Here is a 22165-nt window from a genome sequence, read left to right on the forward strand (position 1 = left end):
ACAGGTATCCCTTGGAAGGCCCTGCCTTACAGGAAAGGAGGTCTGCTCTCTCTGCAGAGAAATTGTTTATTCCATATGAATATACAAGGCTAAGCCTCCACTGTGAGTGCTCCTGATCCAGGCGGGGGGCAAATATGCTAGTGTGTAAAACTGAGAAGACAGAAAGAACAAATTTTTTTTTTTTTATTGTTTGATAAAGGATAGAGGTACCCAATATCAGGAGAGGTCTAGGATTTGGATAGTCAGTGAGGGCAAGACTTCTCCCTAACCTCAAGGAAGGCACCAAAGTCCTAGAAAACAATAAAACATAAGGCCAGCACTTTCAGTGCTTTCTACAAGCAAAATGTCTTGATGATCTGCAAGGCAGCTGTTGGGAATCCCCTTCAGAAACAGTATGTGGTACAGGGAGCATGGGTGACTTATGAGTTGGTTCAGTCACCTAAGCAGCTTATTGAGAATGTGCTTACCAAAGTCTGTGTTTTAAATCTAGAACATAAGCTACTGCTGTACGTAGCTCCCAGTACAGTAACAACCTTGTCACTTTTGGTAGTTAAGGATCTGTAAGGTTTTTTTGTGGGGTCTGGTTTGCTTTAGGGTTTTTTGTGGTGGAGGAGTGGGGTGGGAAGAGGGCTTCCAAGTTTTGAAGAAAAACTGAACCACTCTATGACTGACTCTTCTGTGCAGGTGCAATTTAATGTCATCATGGGCATCCCATTTCAAGACTTCCTTTTCCAGTGCTAACAAAACTCTCTGGGTTTCTGTCTCCATCCTGGTCCTGCTTGCTGCTCTGACAAGCTTCCTCACCGGGCTGTCTCTTCAAAGACCAGCAGATGCAGCACCTGTAGGAACCGGGGACTCCTGGACTTCACTACAGCAACTGTTGTGGCCATATACAGGACTTCAGCACAATGGACCACCCCCAGTATAACAAAGGTTCTGACTTTCATAGTTATACTTCCAGGTTCTGGATGATGTATGAGAAGCTGAGAAACTATATTTAAGGTTACATGTTTGGGTTTGTGTTGTGGGTGTTTATTGGGGAGACTTTTTTTTTCCTTCTTGAAAGCATGACTTGACATTGGAAATCCATTGCCCCCCCTGCCCCAAAAGTCATCTTTGCAAGTACTTAAAAGGGTCTCAGTTCGATTCAGGTTTACAATAAAACAGTTAGTAATTTTGAACATAGGTAACAGTAAATATGACGAAGTGGTCTAGCCACAAGAGAATAAAGGACTTATTTTGCTTTAACAAAAATAATGTGTTTGCATTTTAGTCACTGAAGTTGTTCCAATGATTTGCATAGAAAAGGATTCAAGACTTGAAATGTAACTTTATTGAAAGCTTTTGATAATAAAGTTTCAAAGGAAAGCATGCAGTATTTAAGAGTGTGTTAAAACTCTTGTAGCAAGGAGTAGCTGATATACATCATCAATAAACAGGAAGCTAGCTCTTTCCACTTCATCAATTGCTTCTTTGCTGGCAAAGTCCTTAAGCATATGGTAGAGTGTGAAGTGAAATTCAGAACTGTCACCTAGCTCTTCTGAAAAAGCTTCACTAGTTTTGGTGATCTTGAGTTTTTGTGCTTTCTGACCATTAAACATACAGAGAGACAGTCTTTGTCTTTGGCAGAATCTGATTTAAGATGCTCACTTACCTACTGCAGAAAAAAAATGCACTAGGAGATGAAGCCCGTGATACTGCCAGAGTATAAATTCTAGTATGAAATTCTAAATTCTAGTATACTCATGAGTATAATACAGAAATAAAACCAAGGTGCTGCTTTGAACCCTAAAACAATATTAGCAATCTGTGCCCAAGAGACTGTACCAGGTACTGTATCAACACCAAAAAAATCTTCCATCCAGTTTGCCTCTGTAAAATGCAGCATTTGGCCCCTTCAGCTGCTGATCTTGACTCCTCTAGAGAGAGCAGCTAGGTGCAACAGGCATCATTTGCTTTAGTTCTTGCTCCTGGGATTAAGTATTAAGTGAAATATTTGTAGTTACATGCATTTAACTTGGAAGAGCGGGAGAGCTGCTCAAGATTTCAACAGTATTGTGTGTTCTGTATCTACAACCACAGCTGGGATTATTTTTCTGTCTGGGAGAAGTTTTAACCACATGTGTTTCAGTTCACAGGTGGAAACAAACCAATGCTCAAGTTGCTTATTCCTTCCTTTAGAGTAGGGAACAAATAAAACCCCATACGGACAAGAAGAAATTTCCAGATATTAATTATAAAACTTGTAGGTCAGATTGCTATTCAGAGGACCCCTACAGCAGGGTACTTCATGAAAATCAGCATCCAGCTACATCATCTCAACTTTAGCTAAAGCCTCAACAGCTGACCTATCAGTTATACATCCTGGCACATTAGCAACTGTCTTTGTTACTGAGATGTGTGTTCCATTTGAGATGTCACAAATGCATGAGCTATGAAGCAGGTGCTGAAGTTTTACTGACACACACTGAATGCTGCTAAGTAGTCAACCCCAAAGGGGTTAAAGACAATGTTTGAGATGTGTGTAACTTCAAGTCAATTGTTTCTATCTGTTTGACTGTTCTATGCTGGGTTTTCTTCAGAATTTTAGTCTAAATCCACAAACCTTGAACACTACTCTTTCTTGACCTGCTTTTAGATTCCACTTGCTCCAAGCAAAAGCAGATGCAACCAGTGCCATCTGTTGATAGGCCCTAACTTCTGCTACAGGGGAGCCTGTAATGCAAAAGTACAAGTTAGAAAATACATATATCATTCAGTCTAATTCCCTGTGTTACACAAATGTAAGAAAAAGCTTGCTTTAACCAGAATGCACTGGCTAAGCTGGCAGAACACTTGTAAACTGGCCACCTGATTCTGCACAGCAGGTCTTTTTATAAAAGAAAATGTTACTTAAGTGAAAAATAGGTGGAAAAAACAGGAATACCATCTACTCTTGCACTCACCTTCTTGTTCACAGAGACATACTTGTGAGAATACTGGGAAAATATTCACAGCAGTTTTTTTCAAAACTCCTCTCAGGTCAACTGGACTTATCCATTTTCCTGTGATGTGGGAAAGCACATCCTTCTCTTCCGCCACTACTGAAGACAACATACACTGATTACCCTGTTGTACAAACCAGTGAAAGCAACTTACTGGTTATGAAAGCTTTTTTTCTGCTTCAGGCATCAAATATTAATATCTTTGCTGTTCTGGATATTGCATACATTATCTACCACTCTGGGCTGTAAACTTTCATTCACATATCCTGAAGAAAGACACTTTTCTGTAGGACTTCAGAAATGACATTGGTCTGTGACATCATGTCTGTTACAGAACTGATTTATATAGCAATGAGCATATGGATAATCATGCATAACTTGTTCATTCTGAAGGGTCAAGTAGCATTAATAGTTCTTTCATTTCTCTCAGTATAGCTGGGAGGAGAGAAGAACAATTTTTAAGTCTCTAGATGGTGAAGCAGTCTGAAATTCAGCAAGGTACTATTAATATCAAAGCACTTACTGGAACTTTTCAGAACAATCATACAGATGTTTTCTTCTTTTTCATATGAAAAACTATGAACTTTCACTTTGGCCAAGGGCATTTTCCAGCACAACAATCTGTGCTAGCCATGCTGATGAGCACTGACTAAGCACATGCCTCTAAGTGCAGGCTGATCTGTTCCCTCCAGCTGCTCCAAAAATTGGCCTAGTGTAATTGAAATTTATTTGAAAACATGGTCCTTTAGTTTGCTGCTCAGGAAATAATGTACACTGTGTATGTACAGTGGTGTCACACCTCAGGAACAGCTCTTCAAGGATGAGAGGGAAGAGGACTGCATGGAGTGTAATCTCTTTCCTCACTTACTTCCACTATACTCCAGTCCTTGATTTGTTTGACTCGAGGTGGAAGCTGCAGAGCATCAATATGGCACACACCACCCACTGGTACAAGCTGTTGCAGATCAACAACATTTTTATCAGTTATTGCCTCTTCTTTTTCATTTGTATCTTCTTTCATCACTAAAAAATAATCACACAATGTGAGTTAACTTGGTGCTTAACTTAAGGCACTGAAATTTCCCACTTGTATTATTATATATCACTTTTGCACAAAAAGCCCATGTGCTTGAAGCACTTTACTCTCTGCAGCATTTCAGCACCATCTACCGGTGTTCCTCAAATCTTTTAACATTTAATTGAAATGTGGGGAAAGACAGACAGCTGGACAATGAAAAGCACTTATTGTTTTGATACTGAACTTTTTAACAGATTAACCTTTGCTCTAACTTTGTAGTCAATTCAAAATGCTTTTATATAGGAATAAGGTTTTACTGACAAAATGAGTCACATCATTAATCACAAAAGAATTTCACAAGTATACAATACAAGATTGCATTGGTATGATAATAAATGAGGCAAATAAAAAGATACAAGGCACCTGCATGTCATGTGCTGAAGGTAAAAAACATGATATTTATGAAGAGCAAGAGGGGTTTAACATGCAATTTCAGATAACAAAGAAAATTCTTTTTTTTCCTATGCATAATATGTATATATTATATGTATGAATTTAAGTTTTAATTAATTGGAAAATGTTATTAGAAGGCATCAATGCCATGGACAAAAATGCCTAGAAATATTTTCTTTAAAAAAAAACCAATCCCACATAAAACATTGCACCGGATGTTACAGAAGGAGGATGGAAGTTACCATTGACAGGGATCAAGAAAAAGTGATCAATACTGTAAAAACAGCTACGGTAAGTGTTAATTTGCTTTCAGAGAGTGAGATAATCTCAGAAAATGACAAATATCTATTTAAAAAGCTTGAAGAGAGTTTACTAAACAAGTGAAAATGGTGTTGACTTTATAATGTCAGATTTAGTTGCATTATGCAGAGGCTTCATTCTACTGTATTCACACAACAACATGTCCCTTTGCAGTTATTCTGAACAAAAAATTCACAGGAAGTAAAAACCGTTTTACTGTCAGCCACAGTGGCAGCTTGCACTTTAACTTGTTTTTTAAAATACTAATACAAAAATATTCAAGTGTCCTCTAAACAAAATTATTCATTCTCCCAAGCTAAATTAATTTCTTAACACTGGTACAGTGAAGTTAAATCCAGCGAACTGCAGTAGTTCTTGTTCTTTTCACTGTTGTTGCATTTCTGGTTTTTTCCCTCTGGTCGACCTGGCACCCTGTTGTCACTGAATTTGTGGTAACTGAGTATCCTTTCAAGCTGTTCTGACAAGTGGTGGAATGGGTTTGCAAATCCTTAGCATGCCAGCAAAAGCACAATTTCATAAGCCTTCTCTCCTTATTAAAGCAGATAAGCTTAAAGACATTCAGGTATAATTAGTATACTTCTGTGCACATACATTCCACTTAATGCTATGGTAGGGATTTTCAAAGCCTTACCAAAATAAAATAGTAAATTCCTCCAAGTGAAGCCCAAGTTCTTTATATTCTTTTGAAAACCACCTTATTTGGGTGGTCTTTAGGGTCAAGTCTGACAACTGGTTGCTTGGACTGTGCTCAGCAGAAAGTGTTGTGGGGTGGGGTTGGTTTTTTTCTTTTACAAGGAAAAGGCTGTACAGATCAGCTAAACTATGCTGACTAGTTTGCAGTTGTTTTATTTAAGACAGTACTACAAGAAAACTCACTCTTAATAAACCAAAGGACACCACAACACTGAAGAAATTCGTAACTATACTTAAGTGGCACAGATGAACAGTTTTAGTTCCTAGAATTAGGCCCTCTTTTAGTAAAGTGTACCAGTGTGTCTCTCACTTCAGGCACACATCGAAGTGATACTCAGTAATACCTATGCTACCTGAGTGCCTGTAGTGCTAAGGCCTGAATAATAGGCCCTGAAACAAAGCTGACCTCTAGATGAACCTCACAACTAAATGTTATCCATTATTAGTATCTGTTAATTAGTAAAATCTGTATTACCATTAGCATTAATTATTAGTATCATTAATATGTATGCTCACTAGTGAAAGATGTAGCTTAGACAGGACATAATCAGTAGTGAGGATGAAAAGCTGTGAGAATGTGTATCCAACCTCCCTTCTTCACCTTGTTCAAGGCTGAGAACCCAAGTGTTTGGCCTTGATATACTCCCTTGGTTCTTTCCCCCCGAGCCCTGGCCAGGCTTTCGGTGGAATCCAACAGGAGGATGAAACCAGATGTTTCTGCTCAAAACAAAGGTGCAAGTTATTCTGGCTTGATGATTTTTGGTATATAAGGCTGGACCCTCTTGCCACGACTTTGGATGCCTCATCTATGGATGGATGCATTGTTAGGACTTCCCACTTGCATGGAAAGGTTCTCCAAATCCTTGCTGCAACCGGGGCTCCCCAGCGACTGCGGATCTGGATGATGGTAACGTATGCAAGTGGTGATGTATCTTTCTTAATCACTGTTCTTCCCATCATGTAGTAATGATTAGGTGTATTGCCTTGCTTAACTCTATGTAGTAATAATTAAGCGTACTGTTCTGTATTTTTCTTACTGCTTATTTTCTGTATTACTTGGTTATATCCTTTAATTATTAACAGTAAAATAAGCCTACTCTTTTCACTCTGGTATCTGAGTTTAATTGGCATCCTCAATCAGCAGAACGGTGCCTACCATTATACACATTTGAATCAGTTTTTTCTGAGGAAGTCAATCTCACTAGACAGTCTGGCAGATTCATAAAGATTGTGTGTCTCACCCACATAACACATAAACACATGTGTAATTCACAAATGTACAGAAACAAACATGTACATGAACATAAACATAAATAATAAATAAATTAAAACAACTGTTGGAACAAAATCCATCTTCCTAGTTGTCCTATCTTCTCCCTGCATTTAACAATCATTAATAGAAATGTCAACAAAACTCATTATCAAAACATCAATATATTTAGAAACCTTGTTCCACTCACATAGAGATCTAGATCATGTTTCCATATATAAAATAAATTTAAAATGTAAATGTATTTCCAAATGTAAATAATTTAGAATAATTACTTCTGTAATGCTGCACATAAAAACTAACCAAATACCTTGTGATGGTGTATCTAAGATTTCAGATTTCTTCTCAGTTTCCTCCTCTGTCTCATTTATATCAGCTATGCTATTGCTCTTTTCTTTGAATGAGATAGCACTCTATATAAAAATCAAAAGACATTTTTTAATTAGTCAGAGACAGACACAATAAAGAAGAGGGTATCACCTCCTTCAAGGAGGCCAAAGAGAAAGACTACAGTCCCACTCCTTCAGCAACATTTGCACCAGTCTTGCTACAAGGTCAAGGTTTCAGGAGAAATCATTTCTACCTAGCTAGCAAAAATAGTTTTTGATTAAAGGTACTCTCCAACTTTGGAACTGGATACATAGATAAACAAAATAATTACTTCATTTCCACAGCAGATTTCATCTTGAGCTCCCCAAGTATCATACAAGCACTTAACCTTTTTAGCAGTGTGTGCACTCAAATATTATGTTTATGCTGACTTTACAGCTAGAAGAGTGACAGTTGAATCCAAAGCCATAGTTCAACTCTGACAGAACACTGACAGACACTTGCAGTCAGCCTGTGCCTTGCCCATGATATTTATTCCCTTGCTCACGCTGTTTTCTATTTTCAAAACATTACCCTAGATTTCCAGCCAAATTTCCAAGCCAGATACGAATCCATGACTGTCTTAGCAGGCTCCTCTGGAAGCACAGCAGCAGACAAACAGCAGTTTGTAGAAGCCATTCATTTGGAGGCACAGGCACCTCCTGGGCCCTGTGCTGTGTCTGCCAGTGTGTGGGAAGAACACACATCTGAAACCAGGATAGAAGGTGAGGGCAAAGAAGCATTTATGCACATCAATGTGGGGTAACTCAAGGAAGAGCCAGACAGAAGGAGAGACTTCAGTAGCTGAGAGAAGTGGAGTCTCCAGAGGGAACAGGAAAATTCACAAAACTGGACTGAGAGAGAGACTAAGACCTGGAAAAGAAAAAGAGAAGGAATGAAATTAAGAGCTTGAATAGAGTCTGAAAAATGTAGGTGAATGGCTGAAAGACAAGATTTGTCATGCAAAGAAAGAAAAAAGGAACCAAGAAAAATGGGATTTCAGGCACTGATTCACTAAAAGGTGCCGGGGACTGAAAAGGAAAAAGGCAAAGATTGTTGCTCCAAACATATTAAAGCACCATAAAACATGATGTTTTAGTTATTTGTGCAGAAGTTTTAGATAGAGAACCCAAGTCATTTATCTGCCGGTCACAGATGATACTGAAAGTGACAAACTCAAAACCAGTAACAGGAATACAAAACCAAGCAACCTCCACACCACCTAAAGCCAACATCCTCCATTGAAGAGTGTTGAGTAAGAGAACCTGCAGCCAGTTTGTATTGGAAAAGCCTTCTCGGGGCAAAGCTCCAGCATACAGACACAGAACAACCAAGCAACTGCAAAAACAAGACCTGCTGAACTCTGAATCCAATTCCGCACACTGCAGATTTTCCTGATATTGGATACCTGCAGTGATTTTATCCCTTTGTCTGGACATATGTCACAGATTTATGAAAATATCTTACAATGGCACCTGACGTTCTTCACGGCTTGATCCTACTCTTAAACTGTCAACCAGATGCCAACTCATACATGCCAACTGCACGGCAAATACCACGCCCGGCCCCAATTTCCCTTTCTACCTTCTGCATGACAACTGTTGGTCATTCATCCTTCCATTCCCTCAAGAAGATCTATGACACTCTCTTAACACAAGTTGCCTTTTTCTATAAAACATTTAAGAACCTGGGTCGCTCAGGCACAGGACATATTAAGAGGCTGTTGCCCTGTGACTGGGCCTTGAGTAACAGCAGCACTGTAGAACACCCTTTTGTGAGACTTTTTACCTATCTTTCTCCCATCAGAACACAGTTCTTCAGCGGGCATGTTGGGCTCTTCTCCGGCTTTCTTTTCCTCTTTGGTTCTTCTACATTGTCTTTTGAATGCCAAGTAAACTCTTTGCTATCTAAGACTTCCAATTTTGTCACACTCTGACACTGTAGCCAAAGTGGAGACACGTGATCATAATGACTATGCAATATGTGAACAGCAATGATGCTCATAGCCAGTGACTTCGGAAGATCAAATCCATGCTGTGCACCACAAAACACATGATTTTTTGAACCTGTAAATAACAGTTAAAAAAACCAGTATTCCCTAGTAAGATTGGCAGCACTTACTTTTATATTTCTTCATAAGTATGCAAACTGATGTTCTACACTAAAAGTCACCTAAATTCACTTTTGTTGCATGACACAGTCTAAGAAATAGTGTGGGATGTTATGATACACTTCCTGTCTTGTACTGACAGCTGTCTATAAGTCCCTCCAGAAAAGCTGTAACTGCATTAAGGGGATCAAGGAGCTGCAAAAATAACGGTTCTGATAGGATGACAATGAGGCAGAATCAGACAGCAGCTCTTCTACACAGCACATTCCTGGTAAAAATGACTAATATGGGCAAATCCTACATAGGTGAAGTCACCAGCTGCCTATGTTACATCAATCTCAGCATCTTCCACATAAAACCCAAACAGATACACAGATGTAAAGGTAATTTTCACAGAATCACAGAATCATCTAGGTTGGAAGGGACCTTGAAGATCATCTAGTCCAACCATTAACCTAGCACTGACAGTTTCCAACTACACCGTATACCTAAGCGCTATGTCAACCCGACTCTTAAACACCTCCAGGGATGGGGACTCCACCACTGACCTGGGCAGCCCATTCCAATGCCTAACAACCCCTTCTGTAAAGAAATGCTTCCTAATATCTAGTCTAAACCTTCCCTGGCACAACTTGAGGCCATTACTTCTTGTCCTATCCCTTGTTACTTGGTTAAAGAGACTCATCCCCAGCTCTCTGCAACCTCCTTTCAGGTAGTTGTAGAGGGCGATGAGGTCTCCCCTCAGCCTCCTCTTCTCCAGACTAAACACCCCCAGTTCCCTCAGCCGCTCCTCGTACGACATGTGCTCCAGACCCTTCACCAGCTTCATTGCCCTTCTCTGGACACGCTCGAGTAATTCAATGTCCTTTTTGTAGTGAGGGGCCCAAAACTGAACACAGTAATCGAGGTGCGGCCTCACCAGTGCCAAGTACAGGGGTAAGATCACTTCCCTGTCCCTGCTGGCCACGCTATTTCTGATACAAGCCAGGATGCCATTGGCCTTCTTGGCCACCTGGGCACACTGCTGGCTCATGTTCAGCCGGCTGTCAATCAACACCCCCAGGTCCCTCTCTGACTGGCAGCTCTCCAGCCACTCCTCCCCAAGCCTGTAGCGCTGCTGGGGGTTGTTGTGGCCCAAGTGCAGCACCCGGCATTTGGCCTTATTGAAACTCCTCCAGTTGGCCTTAGCCCATCGCTCCAGCCTGTCCAGGTCTCTCTGCAGAGCCTCCCTGCCCTCGAGCAGATCAACACTCCCACCCAACTTGGTGTTGTGTGCAAACTTACTGAGGGTGCACTCGATCCCCTCGTCTAGATCATCAATAAAGATGTTAAACAGGAGTGGCCCCAAAACCGAGCCCTGGGGCACACCACTCGTGACCGGCCGCCAACTGGATTTAACTCCATTCACCACAACTCTCTGGGCCCGGCCATCCAGCCAGTTTTTACCCAGCAAAGCGTGCGATCATCCAAGCCTCGAGCAGACAGTTTTGCCAGGAGAATGCTGTGGGAAACGGTGTCAAAGGCCTTACTAAAGTCAAGGTAAACAACATCCACAGCCTTTCCCTCATCCAATAAGCAGGTCACCCTGTCGTAGAAGGAGATCAGGTTTGTCAAGCAGGACCTGCCTTTCATAAACCCATGCTGACTGGGCCTGATCATCTGGTTGTCCCGCACGTGTTCTATGATGGTACTCAGGATGAGCTGCTCCATCAGCTTCCCGGGCACTGAAGTCAAGCTGACAGGCCTGTAATTTCCTGGATCATCCTTCCGACCCTTCTTACAGATGGGCATCACAATGGCCAATTTCCAAGCTGTCAGGACCTCCCCGGTCAGCCAGGACTGCTGGTAAATGATGGAGAGCGGCTTGGCGAGCACCCCAGCCAGCTCCTTCAGCACCCTCGGGTGTATCCCGTCTGGTCCCATGGACTTGTGGGTGTCTATGTGATGCAGTAGGTCACTGACTACCTCCTCCTGGAATGCGGGAGGGTCGTTCTCCCAGTCTCTGTCCTCTGGCTGAGGAGGCTGGATTCCCTCAGTACAACTAGTCTTGTTATTAAAGACTGAGGCAAAGAAGGCATTAAGCACCTCAGCCTTTTCCTCATCACTTGTTACCATGTTTCCTCCTGCGTCTAGCAGGGGATGGAGACTCTCCCTGGTCTTTCTTTTGCTACTAACATACTTATAGAAACATTTCTTGTTATCCTTGATTGCTGAAGCCAGATGAATTTCCATATTAATTTCCAGTTTTCATAATCAACATTATTACACAGCCACTGATCCTTGTGACAGTGTAGAAAACAGGCTAAGAGCAGGCACAGGAGGCCAACTTGCATCAAATCGAGTATCTAACTTGAGAACTTCGGTTCTTTCATCAGCCTTGGAATTTTGTTGCTCATTGCAATTTCTGCCCAACCAAAGCCAGAACAATTCAAACAATGCTTATTTTCAGATAAGATCAGCTGGTCACAACTTCTAAAAATTTTAAGTGCATCTCTAAGCTGACCAAAAGGCTTTAATGCTGACCCAAATGGGCTCTTCCTGCAGGTCAGTCTGACATTGCTCAGCACCCAGCTTTCCAGTTATCTTAGCAAAGCTTACAGCAACAGGTCTTTAGTCAAGGCAAAGTCCTTTTACCAATTTATTCCTCATATTTGCGGAGTGGGAGTAGGAAGTCCACTCAAAAATCTTGTTTTGAAAAATGTATCAGTTAAATGGTAATTAATAAAAAAAAAATATCTTAGATTCAGAACCCACTATGGAGTTATGCATCGCAGGCTCTAGAATTTTTTATCTAACAAAGAACTGAGTATAACACATCATTCAGTGCTTTGCAAGCAACTGTAACAGCTTAGAAACCATTTAATGCATCAGTAAGAAATTACTTCCAGAGGAATTTCAATTCTCTGCATGAGTTTTATTGTTTTCCTTCAAAAATTGTTCTGGCAGTAAGAGAGTTCTACTGTAGCATTTTAAGAAACAAATTATATATTTATATGTATATACATATATAAACCACTCCTGTCTCCTTAATAAAACTCTGATGTAACCAGCACCTTCCTTAGCAACAGGTTGGTACAAAATCCATCAGTTGGGAGTCTGTACAACAAATGCTATTCAACATGGAAAAGATTACGAGAAACTGGTTCTTGGTGTTTACTTGACATGGGTAGGCAAGGCCAGGCCTCATTTCAAATTAAGAATTTCAGTAAGCTGTACCTCTTCAGATTGGCTCAAATACGGAGGGTAACATTTTGATCCTTTGTGACTGCCTGCATATTTCCAGTTTCAGAATCTTCATACATATTAGCTGTCTACAAAGAAAAAAGCCAATTAAATCATGTTTTCTTCTTATTTATATCACTCTGATTTACTTACATTTAGACTTGAATAAATAAAAAAAGAAACGTAGGAATAAAAATACACCAGACCAAGCTCAGGTATGTTGTATTTATATACCAAAGCATGACAGTTATAAACTCAAATAGCTTTGTTAAATTTTGAGCTATGTTTTTTTTCTTCCTCTGACTTCATCAGCCAAATACTGCCAAATATGGGACCTTACATTATCTCCTTCAATGGTACTGCCTATCTCCCTTAATCATGTGCCCTCAAAAATACTGCCCAAGACAAGTTAAAAAAAACTTACTGAGCAATAAAGCACTCCTATCCCACAGTCACTGCACTGATTATTTTATAATTTTGTCAATATAAAACTTGTGAAGTTTTATATGGAGTTTAATCCTAAACTCAGTAAAGACAACCAAGAATTTAACATTTCTTAATTTGCATACATACAACTGGTTCATTATTTCCTTTACTCCTTTTCCTTTTTTGTTTCCTCTAGCAATATTCTTTTGCTAAACATACTTACACATATGATTAATATATTTAAAATAGCAAGCAAGATCACTATTTATACATGCAACCCAGAAAACTGATTCCCAAATACATTTTCATTTTGTTTAAATACTCTTTATGCTTCCCAAGATCTTAGTTTTAAAAATATTGTAGTCATATGAACTTGTATTAAAAAATGTGTACAAGCTAACCTTATGACCTGCTTTTCACATTTGCAATTTTTTGTACAGTCAACTAGCTTTAATTTAAATCACTGAGACAAAATAGGAGACAAATTTCATACAGCGCCCCTTATTTTCAACATCTCCAAATCTCACAGAATTTCACAATCATTTAATCTTAAATGTCTTAATGATGGGAATTTCCACTGTAAAGCTCAGATTTTCAGGGGTTTTGAAAAATTACAAGTCTGGTATCTGCTATACACATGATTTGGAAACTCAAATGTTAAATCTGGAAACTCAAATACTAATTTCTGTGACAATTTAAGAACAAACAAAAACAACCACCACAGTAAGACACTTTGTGGTCAACCTTATATGCATTGTGTGTATTACTACTTTGAAGTAGTCAATCTTACTTTAAGCAGGTGCTCTGTAGCTCCATTGTACTTCTGATGAAGCAGATTCTGCAATTCCAGAATAGATTCTTGGTACTGGATTGTTTCTTTTTCTGTTATCTCATTTGGTGGTGTGTCCAATAAAAGAAACTGCAACTTCTTGATTAACTAGAATACATTATATGTGGGAAAAGTATCTCTGTTTTGACACCACACTTAACATAGTGTTCTGTCATAAAAAATGAGGCCAGCTTGCTTCCTTTGTGTCGAAACATACCTTAGCCACAGAAATAATCTTTCTATATTACATCTCTAAAAACTGTGCTAGGCCGGCATTATCACATAGACAGTCAACCACGCAAAGTGCTGGAAATTCCAGGGTCAAGTTTGCCTGCCTTCATTCCTCTAGTCCAATTGCTTCATTCCTTAACCTGTGGGCTGTAAAATCCTAGCTTATGCAATAGATCATTTATTGAAGCAGATTGGTCATATGAAGAAACCTTTTGGTCAAAAATTAGTTTTAATGAAAAGTTTACAACTTTATTTTGGAACCATATTTTCTGTAATAATAATCTCAACTACGAAATCTTAAAAAAATAAAAATAGAAAGACATACAGCAATTACATTTTAGTTCTCAGAACAATCCTTAGCATGAAGTTTGGAACTCTGTCATATGATTGTCTTCCACTCCATGCTAGTATCTTAACATCTAAATGCTTGTATAGAACTAGAAAATTCCTAGCTGGCTAAAGTGACCCACAGCACTGAGACAAAGGGAGGATCAGATCATATTTTAGGCCTCCCTTCCAGACTTGCCAGAGTCTTCTTCCTCTTAGGCTGTGGAATCGCAGCACTACTGCTCATTAAAGGTGTGCCAAAGCAGTAAAATTGCAACTACTACTGTCTTTTTTATATTGCACCTCTAACATGGTCTACCTCAACAGTGACGTGGTCCCTGTCAACTCTGAACTGCTGATCTACATGATCTTACAGTTCAGTGTTTAACAGTTTCCTCTAAAACCATGTAGAATGGGAAAGAAATGCTCAAGTGTTTTAGACCAAGAGAAGACAGACAATCTTTCTGACATCACCTTGCATTTCCAGCAGGAGCGAAACAAAGATACCTCTCTTCTAGCATCACATAATACTCTACCGAGCTTGTAATACTCTACTGAGCATACAATGAAAATCATATATATGTTTACAGGACCTGAAGGAGCTGTAACTGCTTCGGTGTTGGATGGGAAACATACAGGGGGCGGGGGAAGTGTGTTTGCGGGAAAGACATCACAGCAGGGAGAAGAGTGGCAAGAAGGAACAGAAGTGGGCAACGGCCAGGCTTTTTGCTTGGGTTGCAGTGTAGAAGAGAAAGAGAGGAGTTATCTGTTGAAGTTCTTGGAAAGGACTAGCACATTCCCCACTGGCTCAGAAGAAGGCAGTATGTAGAAGGTGAAGATTGCAGCACTCAGCAAACATTGCAAGATAGGAAATCTAACACTCGGAACCAAAACAGCCCAATGAAATCTGTATCCCACATGTGACTTTTACCCCCAATTTCTGGCAGACCCCATTTAACTTTCTGAAAAACACTATAAAGTTAGCATAAATGAAAATAAAATTCTAAATTTATAGAGCAGCCACAAATTGCTTGAAATTGCTCCACAAGTCATCAAAGGTTGGTGGATTGCATTTTGGGAACTCCTGCTCTTCCATGACACTTCACTGGCTGTGAGTGTTACACAATAAGGCTGCTTTCCACTGAGGCATCTATATATAACGCGAGCTTACATGTTCTGGCTCAAGACTGTTTAAACTGTACATAGCAGAGAAGATGGATGTTGGAATACTAGAGCTCTGTGTAGAAACATTACACACAAATCCCTTAAATGTACTGCATATTTAAAGTCAATAGTCATCTTTTTTAGAGTTAACAATAATGTGGAATTTAAAAAATTTAAATACTGAAGAAAAAATTCTGGGTTTTGAAGGTTATAGCTAATTTCAGTCATTTGGCCACAAAAAAAAAAAAAAAAAAAAAAAAGAAAAGAAAAATGAAGGGGTGAGGGCTGTTAAGGATATGTTCTGGTAAGCTTAATCTGAAAAATATCATTTTAACACCTACATTTAGCACCTGTTCCCCCTTCTCCATCACAAGTTGAATGTCCTAATTTTGATCTTCATGCCATAAACTCACGGAAGTATTTATTTCCTGCAGCACAGTTGGGTCAGGACTTCCATCACAACTGAGGTATTGCTCCCACTACAGAAAATGTTCAAAGAAAAGTAGATATAGGCCTGTGGTACAAATCACTACCATTATTACAAGAAAAAGGAGGGTTCTGAAAGACAAATGTAGTGATACAGGACTGCAACACCACCTGGGTTATCACAATGCCAGAAAAAAATGGTTTACTTAGATATTAAAGCGTTAAGATACTTCTGCCCACCTAACATTTGCTGTTTATACTTACTCATTTATCAGTGGTTTCTGTCCTGTGAGGTAGACCCTGCATGTCTACAGAAGCCATGAATTCAGTACCTGCCACAAACGAGGGAATGAAAGAATAAATGACTGAGAACAAAAATGAGGAACTGGTGCAGGTGGAAGAGGCAGACAGTTCTCAAATCAGATACTGCCAACAAAACTGAAAATTCCTACACTGGCAATAAAGCTGCTTAAGAGACTTCTACTCCAACATGTTTATTCCTCCTTACTCTGCCTGTGAAGGAGATTTCCTCCTCCTTACCAGCATCAATTCAGCTGTTACAATTGGGAATCTGAAATCCTAGACTTTTATTTTTTTTAATAATAATTTTATTTTCAAATCAATTATTGGTCATTCTTATAGGTGGGGGAAGAAAAAAAATCAGTGACAAGCTAAACCCACTTAACTCTACACATGAGCCTAACATTGGCACATGAGATCAATCTATCATCTATAATGTAATTTTTTTCATCCGTATAGTAAGGTATTAAGGAAACATTGCCTCCCTGTTTACTGTGAAGATTAATAACACAAAGTTACTGCGTATTGCATTAAAATGTAAAATGAAACTTTTAAAGCAGAAGTGCTTGTATAATTGCATTCCCAACCACTTCCATAACCATTTCCACTGACTTCAAAAAAAGCAAGAAAAGTGAGTGTTCAGTGCACTGGAAACTCCTGTATAAAAGACTGGTCAGTGTTCAGTAATTAAAGCATCCGATTTCTTTTTTTACATCTTTGCACTTAAAAGAGAACTTCAGTTTTATCATCAGGAAAACACATCCTTAAAAAGAATAGCACTTGTTCTTTGAGAAAAAGGATACATTTCATAATAATCTGTAAATGTATCTATTAATCTGAACTGAAATTGTTCAGAAATGGACGTGGAAACTCAGCATTTGGTATTACATATTTCTTTTGCCCTAAATATTCTTAATAACAGACTAATACAAACTCTGGCATTTCGCATAATCTATTTTTAGTCTAAAAATTTTATACTAAATTTATTTGAAGATTTATTTTTAAAATAATAGCTGTGTTTTGCCATTACTTTTCAAAATAAAAAAAAATCTTATGTTTCTCCTTCCAAGAAATACTCTTCAGAAACATCCATAAACAACTGTCCCCTTTCAAAAATATTGACAGATTCTCCTGTTCGCGAGGATAATAAAGTCAGAGCTCGTCATCAACTGAAAAAGGTAACTGAAAAATCATCCAAAGGTATCAAGACCCAACTGTGAAGTTATCCTGCTGCACGCTTGGGCAACAAAGGCTAAGGGCACATGGGCTACACCAGGAATTGTGTAGCCAGGAAGGCTAGGACTGTTCCCTCTGCAGGGCTCCTGAGGCCACATCTGCAATGCTGCATCCAGTTTTGTGTCCCTCAGTACAAGAGAAAGGGTCCAGAGGAGGAACATGAAGATGGTTAGGGTACCGAAGAAAATGCCACATGAAGAAAGACTGAGCTTTGTTAGTCTGGAAAGGACTAACAAATGCAATCTACCAGTACCTAGAGAGGGGTTATAGCGAAGGCAAGAGGCAAGTTTTCCTCAGAGGCACACAGGGGTGATATGTCATGACAATTAGGCAATGATCACAAGCTGTAACAAGGGAAATGGCAATTGCATTTAAAGAAAAATTGTTACAATGAGAGTGGTAAAGCAGTCAAAAAGGTTGCTCAGAGATACTGTGGTATCCCTATCCTTAGAAATTTTCAAAACCCAACTGAGCACCTCAACCTCACTTCAGAGTTTGCTCTGACTTGTGCAGGAGGTTGAACTACATGAATTTCAGAAGTCCCTCCTAACGTGATTTATCCTGTGATTCTAAATTTGTTCCACAAGAGGCTTTATAGAGGGTTAAATGATATACAAGACAAAGAGAAAATCCTTGTGCCCACAACTCTATTTAACCTTACCTGGAACAAAACTGACCAAATTTCGTATCAGACCATTACTGAATGATGTTTCTGAAGGATGGATTCACAGGAGTGAAATGTTTTACTAGTGTATTTCCATAACTTATTATTTAAATTTTAACTTTACAGGTATATAGTACTATTAGGTGATGATTCAACCACCATGCATAACACCCTAAACTGCAGACATTGACTCTTAGCTGCATTTTTATATAATTCCAGCCCTGTTATCTGACCTAGATTCATGTCATGTCCTTCAAAGTTTTGGCCAACCTCTCTCCAAATGACCTGTGATATCCAGGAACCACTGGAACAAGCGTTGTCAATTGTCTCAAATTCTACAAAAATATTTTTAAGCCCTGGCAAAGCTTTTTTGTGGAATGTTTAAAAGTAGAATAAATTAAACAAATAGAAAAGTAAGGACAAATACCAGAACATCTGAAATTACAATTCCTCTTGACTGCTTGGGTAAGCTGTGGGGCCTTAACACTCTGATCACCCAGACAGGCTCCTCTTTGCCCGTGTTTCTTTGCTGTGTACACCAAAGCATAGAAGAGAATGAGTGTGACTAATTGCTACCTTGTGATGGAACTTGAAATGCAATCATAGCACACACCTAAATCCAAGAAAGGGAAACTCCTGGATCGTGTAATGGAGACATAGCCTAAAGTCTCTTCATTGTCGAACCTCTACAACACTGGGCAGATTTTGGAAAGCAATCTTGCCTTTGCATGTGCTCTATAATCCCTTTTCCACTGCTGTGCAGACAAAAACTTCTGTTCCAGTGAATGAAGTTCTGCTAGTTCAGACTCCCTACATTCTTGATCCTGTTAAAATATATATATATACCAGAGGAGTTAAATATTTGGTTTAATTCTTACAATTATTTTATATCAAAGAAAAAAAATTGGGATATTTGAATGAGTTATCGTTTAAACAAATCCAAACACTGATAAGTTGCTTTTTTAATGAAAGACTTAATTGAGAAGACTGCAGTAGTTCACAATGTGTTATTGTCATCACATTAGTTGCTGAGCCATATGATAAACACAATGTGTCACATGACTGTTAACCTCTCACTTGAACAGTTTCCATATCATCATCCTGGAACTAGCTCTAATGAGAGCATATGTTGAAAAAATGTGTGCAAGATTACTTTATTTTTTTCTTTATAATGTCTATTGTTTTCAATTCCTCTTCTCCCTAGGGGAAAAAATATTCTGTGAAGGACAAGAGGCACAGGCAAGTGTGACTTCTGAAAAAAAAAAAAAGAAAAAGAAAAAAATTTTGTAGTAAATATTTTTTTAAACAAAAAAATATTTAGATACTACCAATCAGTTTCCGTTCTGAATTCCAGTCTTCTCAGAAAAATAAATATACATATTCTGTGTGTATTAGAATATATATACAGGCATACACAAAAATCAATGTATCTGCTGTAACATGTAACCACTTACAGAATTTATACCAAAATGTTCTTGTCACAGGTGTACCAATTGTAATTATGGGGAACACAAAAAATACATCCAATTGAAAGTATAGTGGAAATGGAACAAAAGAGGTATTTATTCAAACTGGAGCATCACATATTGCAAAAGTTAATGCATTTAACCACAGCATCTTTATGTATGAAAACCAGGCAAGATTATCTCATCTCATGGAATTTTTCTGAATCAAAGTAACACTAAGTCAAACATTTGCTTAGTGAAAGAATACTAGTGAAAAAAAATTCAGCACCCTTTTCCCTTGACTTTACATGTATTGTTTTATTACTAATACAGCTCATTACCCTATCAATTTGTGGGATCTTATATAAGAGTACCTTTCAGTGGCTTGGCTAGATTTTTCATGATTAATTTTAATCTGGTGATTCTAAAAAATTTGCTCTATATTGTTCCCAACACTAAGGACATAAGGAAATTCACTTCTATTCTCACACTAAATTACTAATGTTTTACAGACCTTGTCACAAGTTTAGAAATAGGATTAGATTTTTTCAGTGAGTGCAAACTAACTTTTGCCTCCAGCTTTTCCATCTGCTCTTGTTCAATTCTCTCCTTTTCAAGTCTTGCTGCTTCTTGTTCAGTTTGAAATCAGGTAGCTTTCCCTGAAGATTGGGAAATAGATCAAGAGCATAATTATATTTTGTTTAATAAAAGGAGAGAAATTATTTTGTTATTAGCTGTAATGACAAAACAACCATAATAATGAGCAAACGTATATCTTATATTGTGCAGAAATCCTCCAAATGAGCCAAACTGATTTGAATCACAGTGCTGAAACACACTATTTATGGCACTACCCCTAGCAGCCTGTGACAATACAAGTGGAAACAAGGATCAGCAAGCCCTCTTTTTCCCTCAGACACAGCAGCAGAAGTGTCCTCTCCTTTTATCTACAGCTTCAACAGACCCAGGTTCTTAATCCAAAATCTATGGTGAAATTGTCCAAGTGGTTCAGGCCCAAGTTACTCTTCTTCTTTCCTATAACCTTTGGTTTCCTACACCTTCAATCTTATAGCTATTTGTTCATTGGAATCCTCTTCAGGATCAGTTACTCTGGATCACAGTTTTAGCTTTTCTTTGCTGCTACAGGGACTACAAAATTAGAGAGGATGTGAAAACTAAAACTGATTTCAACCTCTAAGCCTTCAGCCTAAGTGAGCACAACCTATGCATCAACCCAGCTGTTCCCAAACAGTGGCTTGAATGTCACCGCCTACATACAAAATCACTTCAAGTATATCTGTGCTGCACAGAGGAAAGAGCAATGGCAGTTCTCAAATCTGCTGGTACTCACCCGAGGTGCTACTCTCATCCACAAAGATTACTAGTAATTAGTAGTCACCTACTATTACTAGCAGTCATAGCATGACCAAGCCCCCACCAGCTTGGATTAACAGCAGAAAAGGAAGTAGAAGAGATGGACCTGATGTTGAGACAGCAGTATTGGCTTGTGATACTAAACAGCAGAAGCAGACACATTCCAATGGTGAGGACAGGTAAGACATGCAACCAGGGTTTCATTTTAAGGGATATAATGATATACAACAGAAAGATCCTGAAGGAGTGGGTGGAGAACCAGTCACTCAGTAGAGACAGAAGAAGCCCAAGAAAACTACACTTTAATCTATCCTTAACTGCTACCCCTTCAGAACACCAGCTAGCCCCCTGCCAACAGAGGTATTCTATTGACCTTCTCCAGAAGAAGTCCTTTTCAGAGAATTTCTCTTGACTACTGATAACTAGGCTTGAGAGCAGAGGGGAAAAAAAAAAAAAGAAATTAAACGTTCCATGGTTTTCTAACTTGCTGAGAATATTTCAGAAGATAATGGTTAAAAAAAAAATTAAAAAAAAATCTCTAATTCTTCCAGCCACCGTCCTTCCCAAGTTCCTAATCGCAGTGGAAATAACTAGAGAAGAGAGTATGGCTCTAATAGGAAAGTGAGATGTGGTGACAAGTAACACAGAATTAGGTCCACACATGAAAAGAGGAAGGAATCACCCTCTTTTTGTGAAATAGATATTGATGCACATACAGTTTAGGAAATTACTTTCTGTCAATTTATTTAAAATAAGTGATTTGTGCCATCATATTCCCTATAAATTAAGTGCACAGTACCTTTCTCTTTCAGCCTCCTTTCTTCTTCTTTCTGTAATCTCAGTTGTTCAGCTTTGCTAACTTTGTTTTTGCCACTGGACTTAATGTTTGCAATAAAGTAAAAGAAAACAAATGTCAATATTATTTTAATACATTTTGGGAGGTACTATAACTTTGCCCTTATAATGTGATCCCTGAATTAAGATTTTAGACTCCCTACACAGTCAATGAAGCCTTCAGAACACCAATCCACATGTTGGACTCAATTTTCTTCTCATTTTCATGATGCAATATATGCTCTTACAATTAATATATTATTCCATGCTAGACATTCCTGATTTAATATCCACAATAGGAGAACATTAAAATCTCTTGTTTTAATGTAGAAATGGAATAACAGGTAGATCTGCTAAGAAAATAGATCTTACAACTTCAAATGTTTTAGGAAATACTGGAAAATGTGTTTTGGGACATAGGCAAGCCTGGCATTTAGAAGCACCTAATTCACAAGACAGCTAACAAAGA

At 38.7% G+C, this 22165-nt stretch overlaps 2 protein-coding genes across 2 annotated transcripts in view; one reads left to right on the top strand and one right to left on the bottom strand.

The window, feature by feature from the left end:
• IRAG2 (inositol 1,4,5-triphosphate receptor associated 2) overlaps positions 1–1368 on the top strand; it is a 44132-nt gene extending 42764 nt beyond the window's left edge. The window contains exon 37 of the mRNA XM_074825866.1: positions 685–1368. Within this exon, the coding sequence (XP_074681967.1) occupies positions 685–928 (244 nt within the window). The 3' untranslated portion in view covers positions 929–1368. The remainder of the gene's footprint in view (positions 1–684) is intronic.
• On the bottom strand, positions 1311–21795 carry DNAI7 (dynein axonemal intermediate chain 7). The gene is given in 16 exon segments (XM_074826443.1): positions 1311–1612; positions 1615–1654; positions 2606–2715; positions 2942–2979; positions 2981–3108; positions 3853–4007; positions 7050–7150; positions 8890–8968; positions 8971–9206; positions 12435–12529; positions 13657–13803; positions 15759–15896; positions 18766–18867; positions 20056–20147; positions 21662–21758; positions 21760–21795. Coding segments are annotated over 16 exon segments (1827 nt in total). The 3' UTR covers positions 1311–1379.
• Between the last annotated feature and the right edge of the window lie 370 nt (positions 21796–22165).

This window comes from Strix aluco, chromosome 5 (genome assembly GCF_031877795.1).
Source record: "Strix aluco isolate bStrAlu1 chromosome 5, bStrAlu1.hap1, whole genome shotgun sequence".
Classification (NCBI taxonomy): Eukaryota; Metazoa; Chordata; class Aves; order Strigiformes; family Strigidae; genus Strix; species Strix aluco.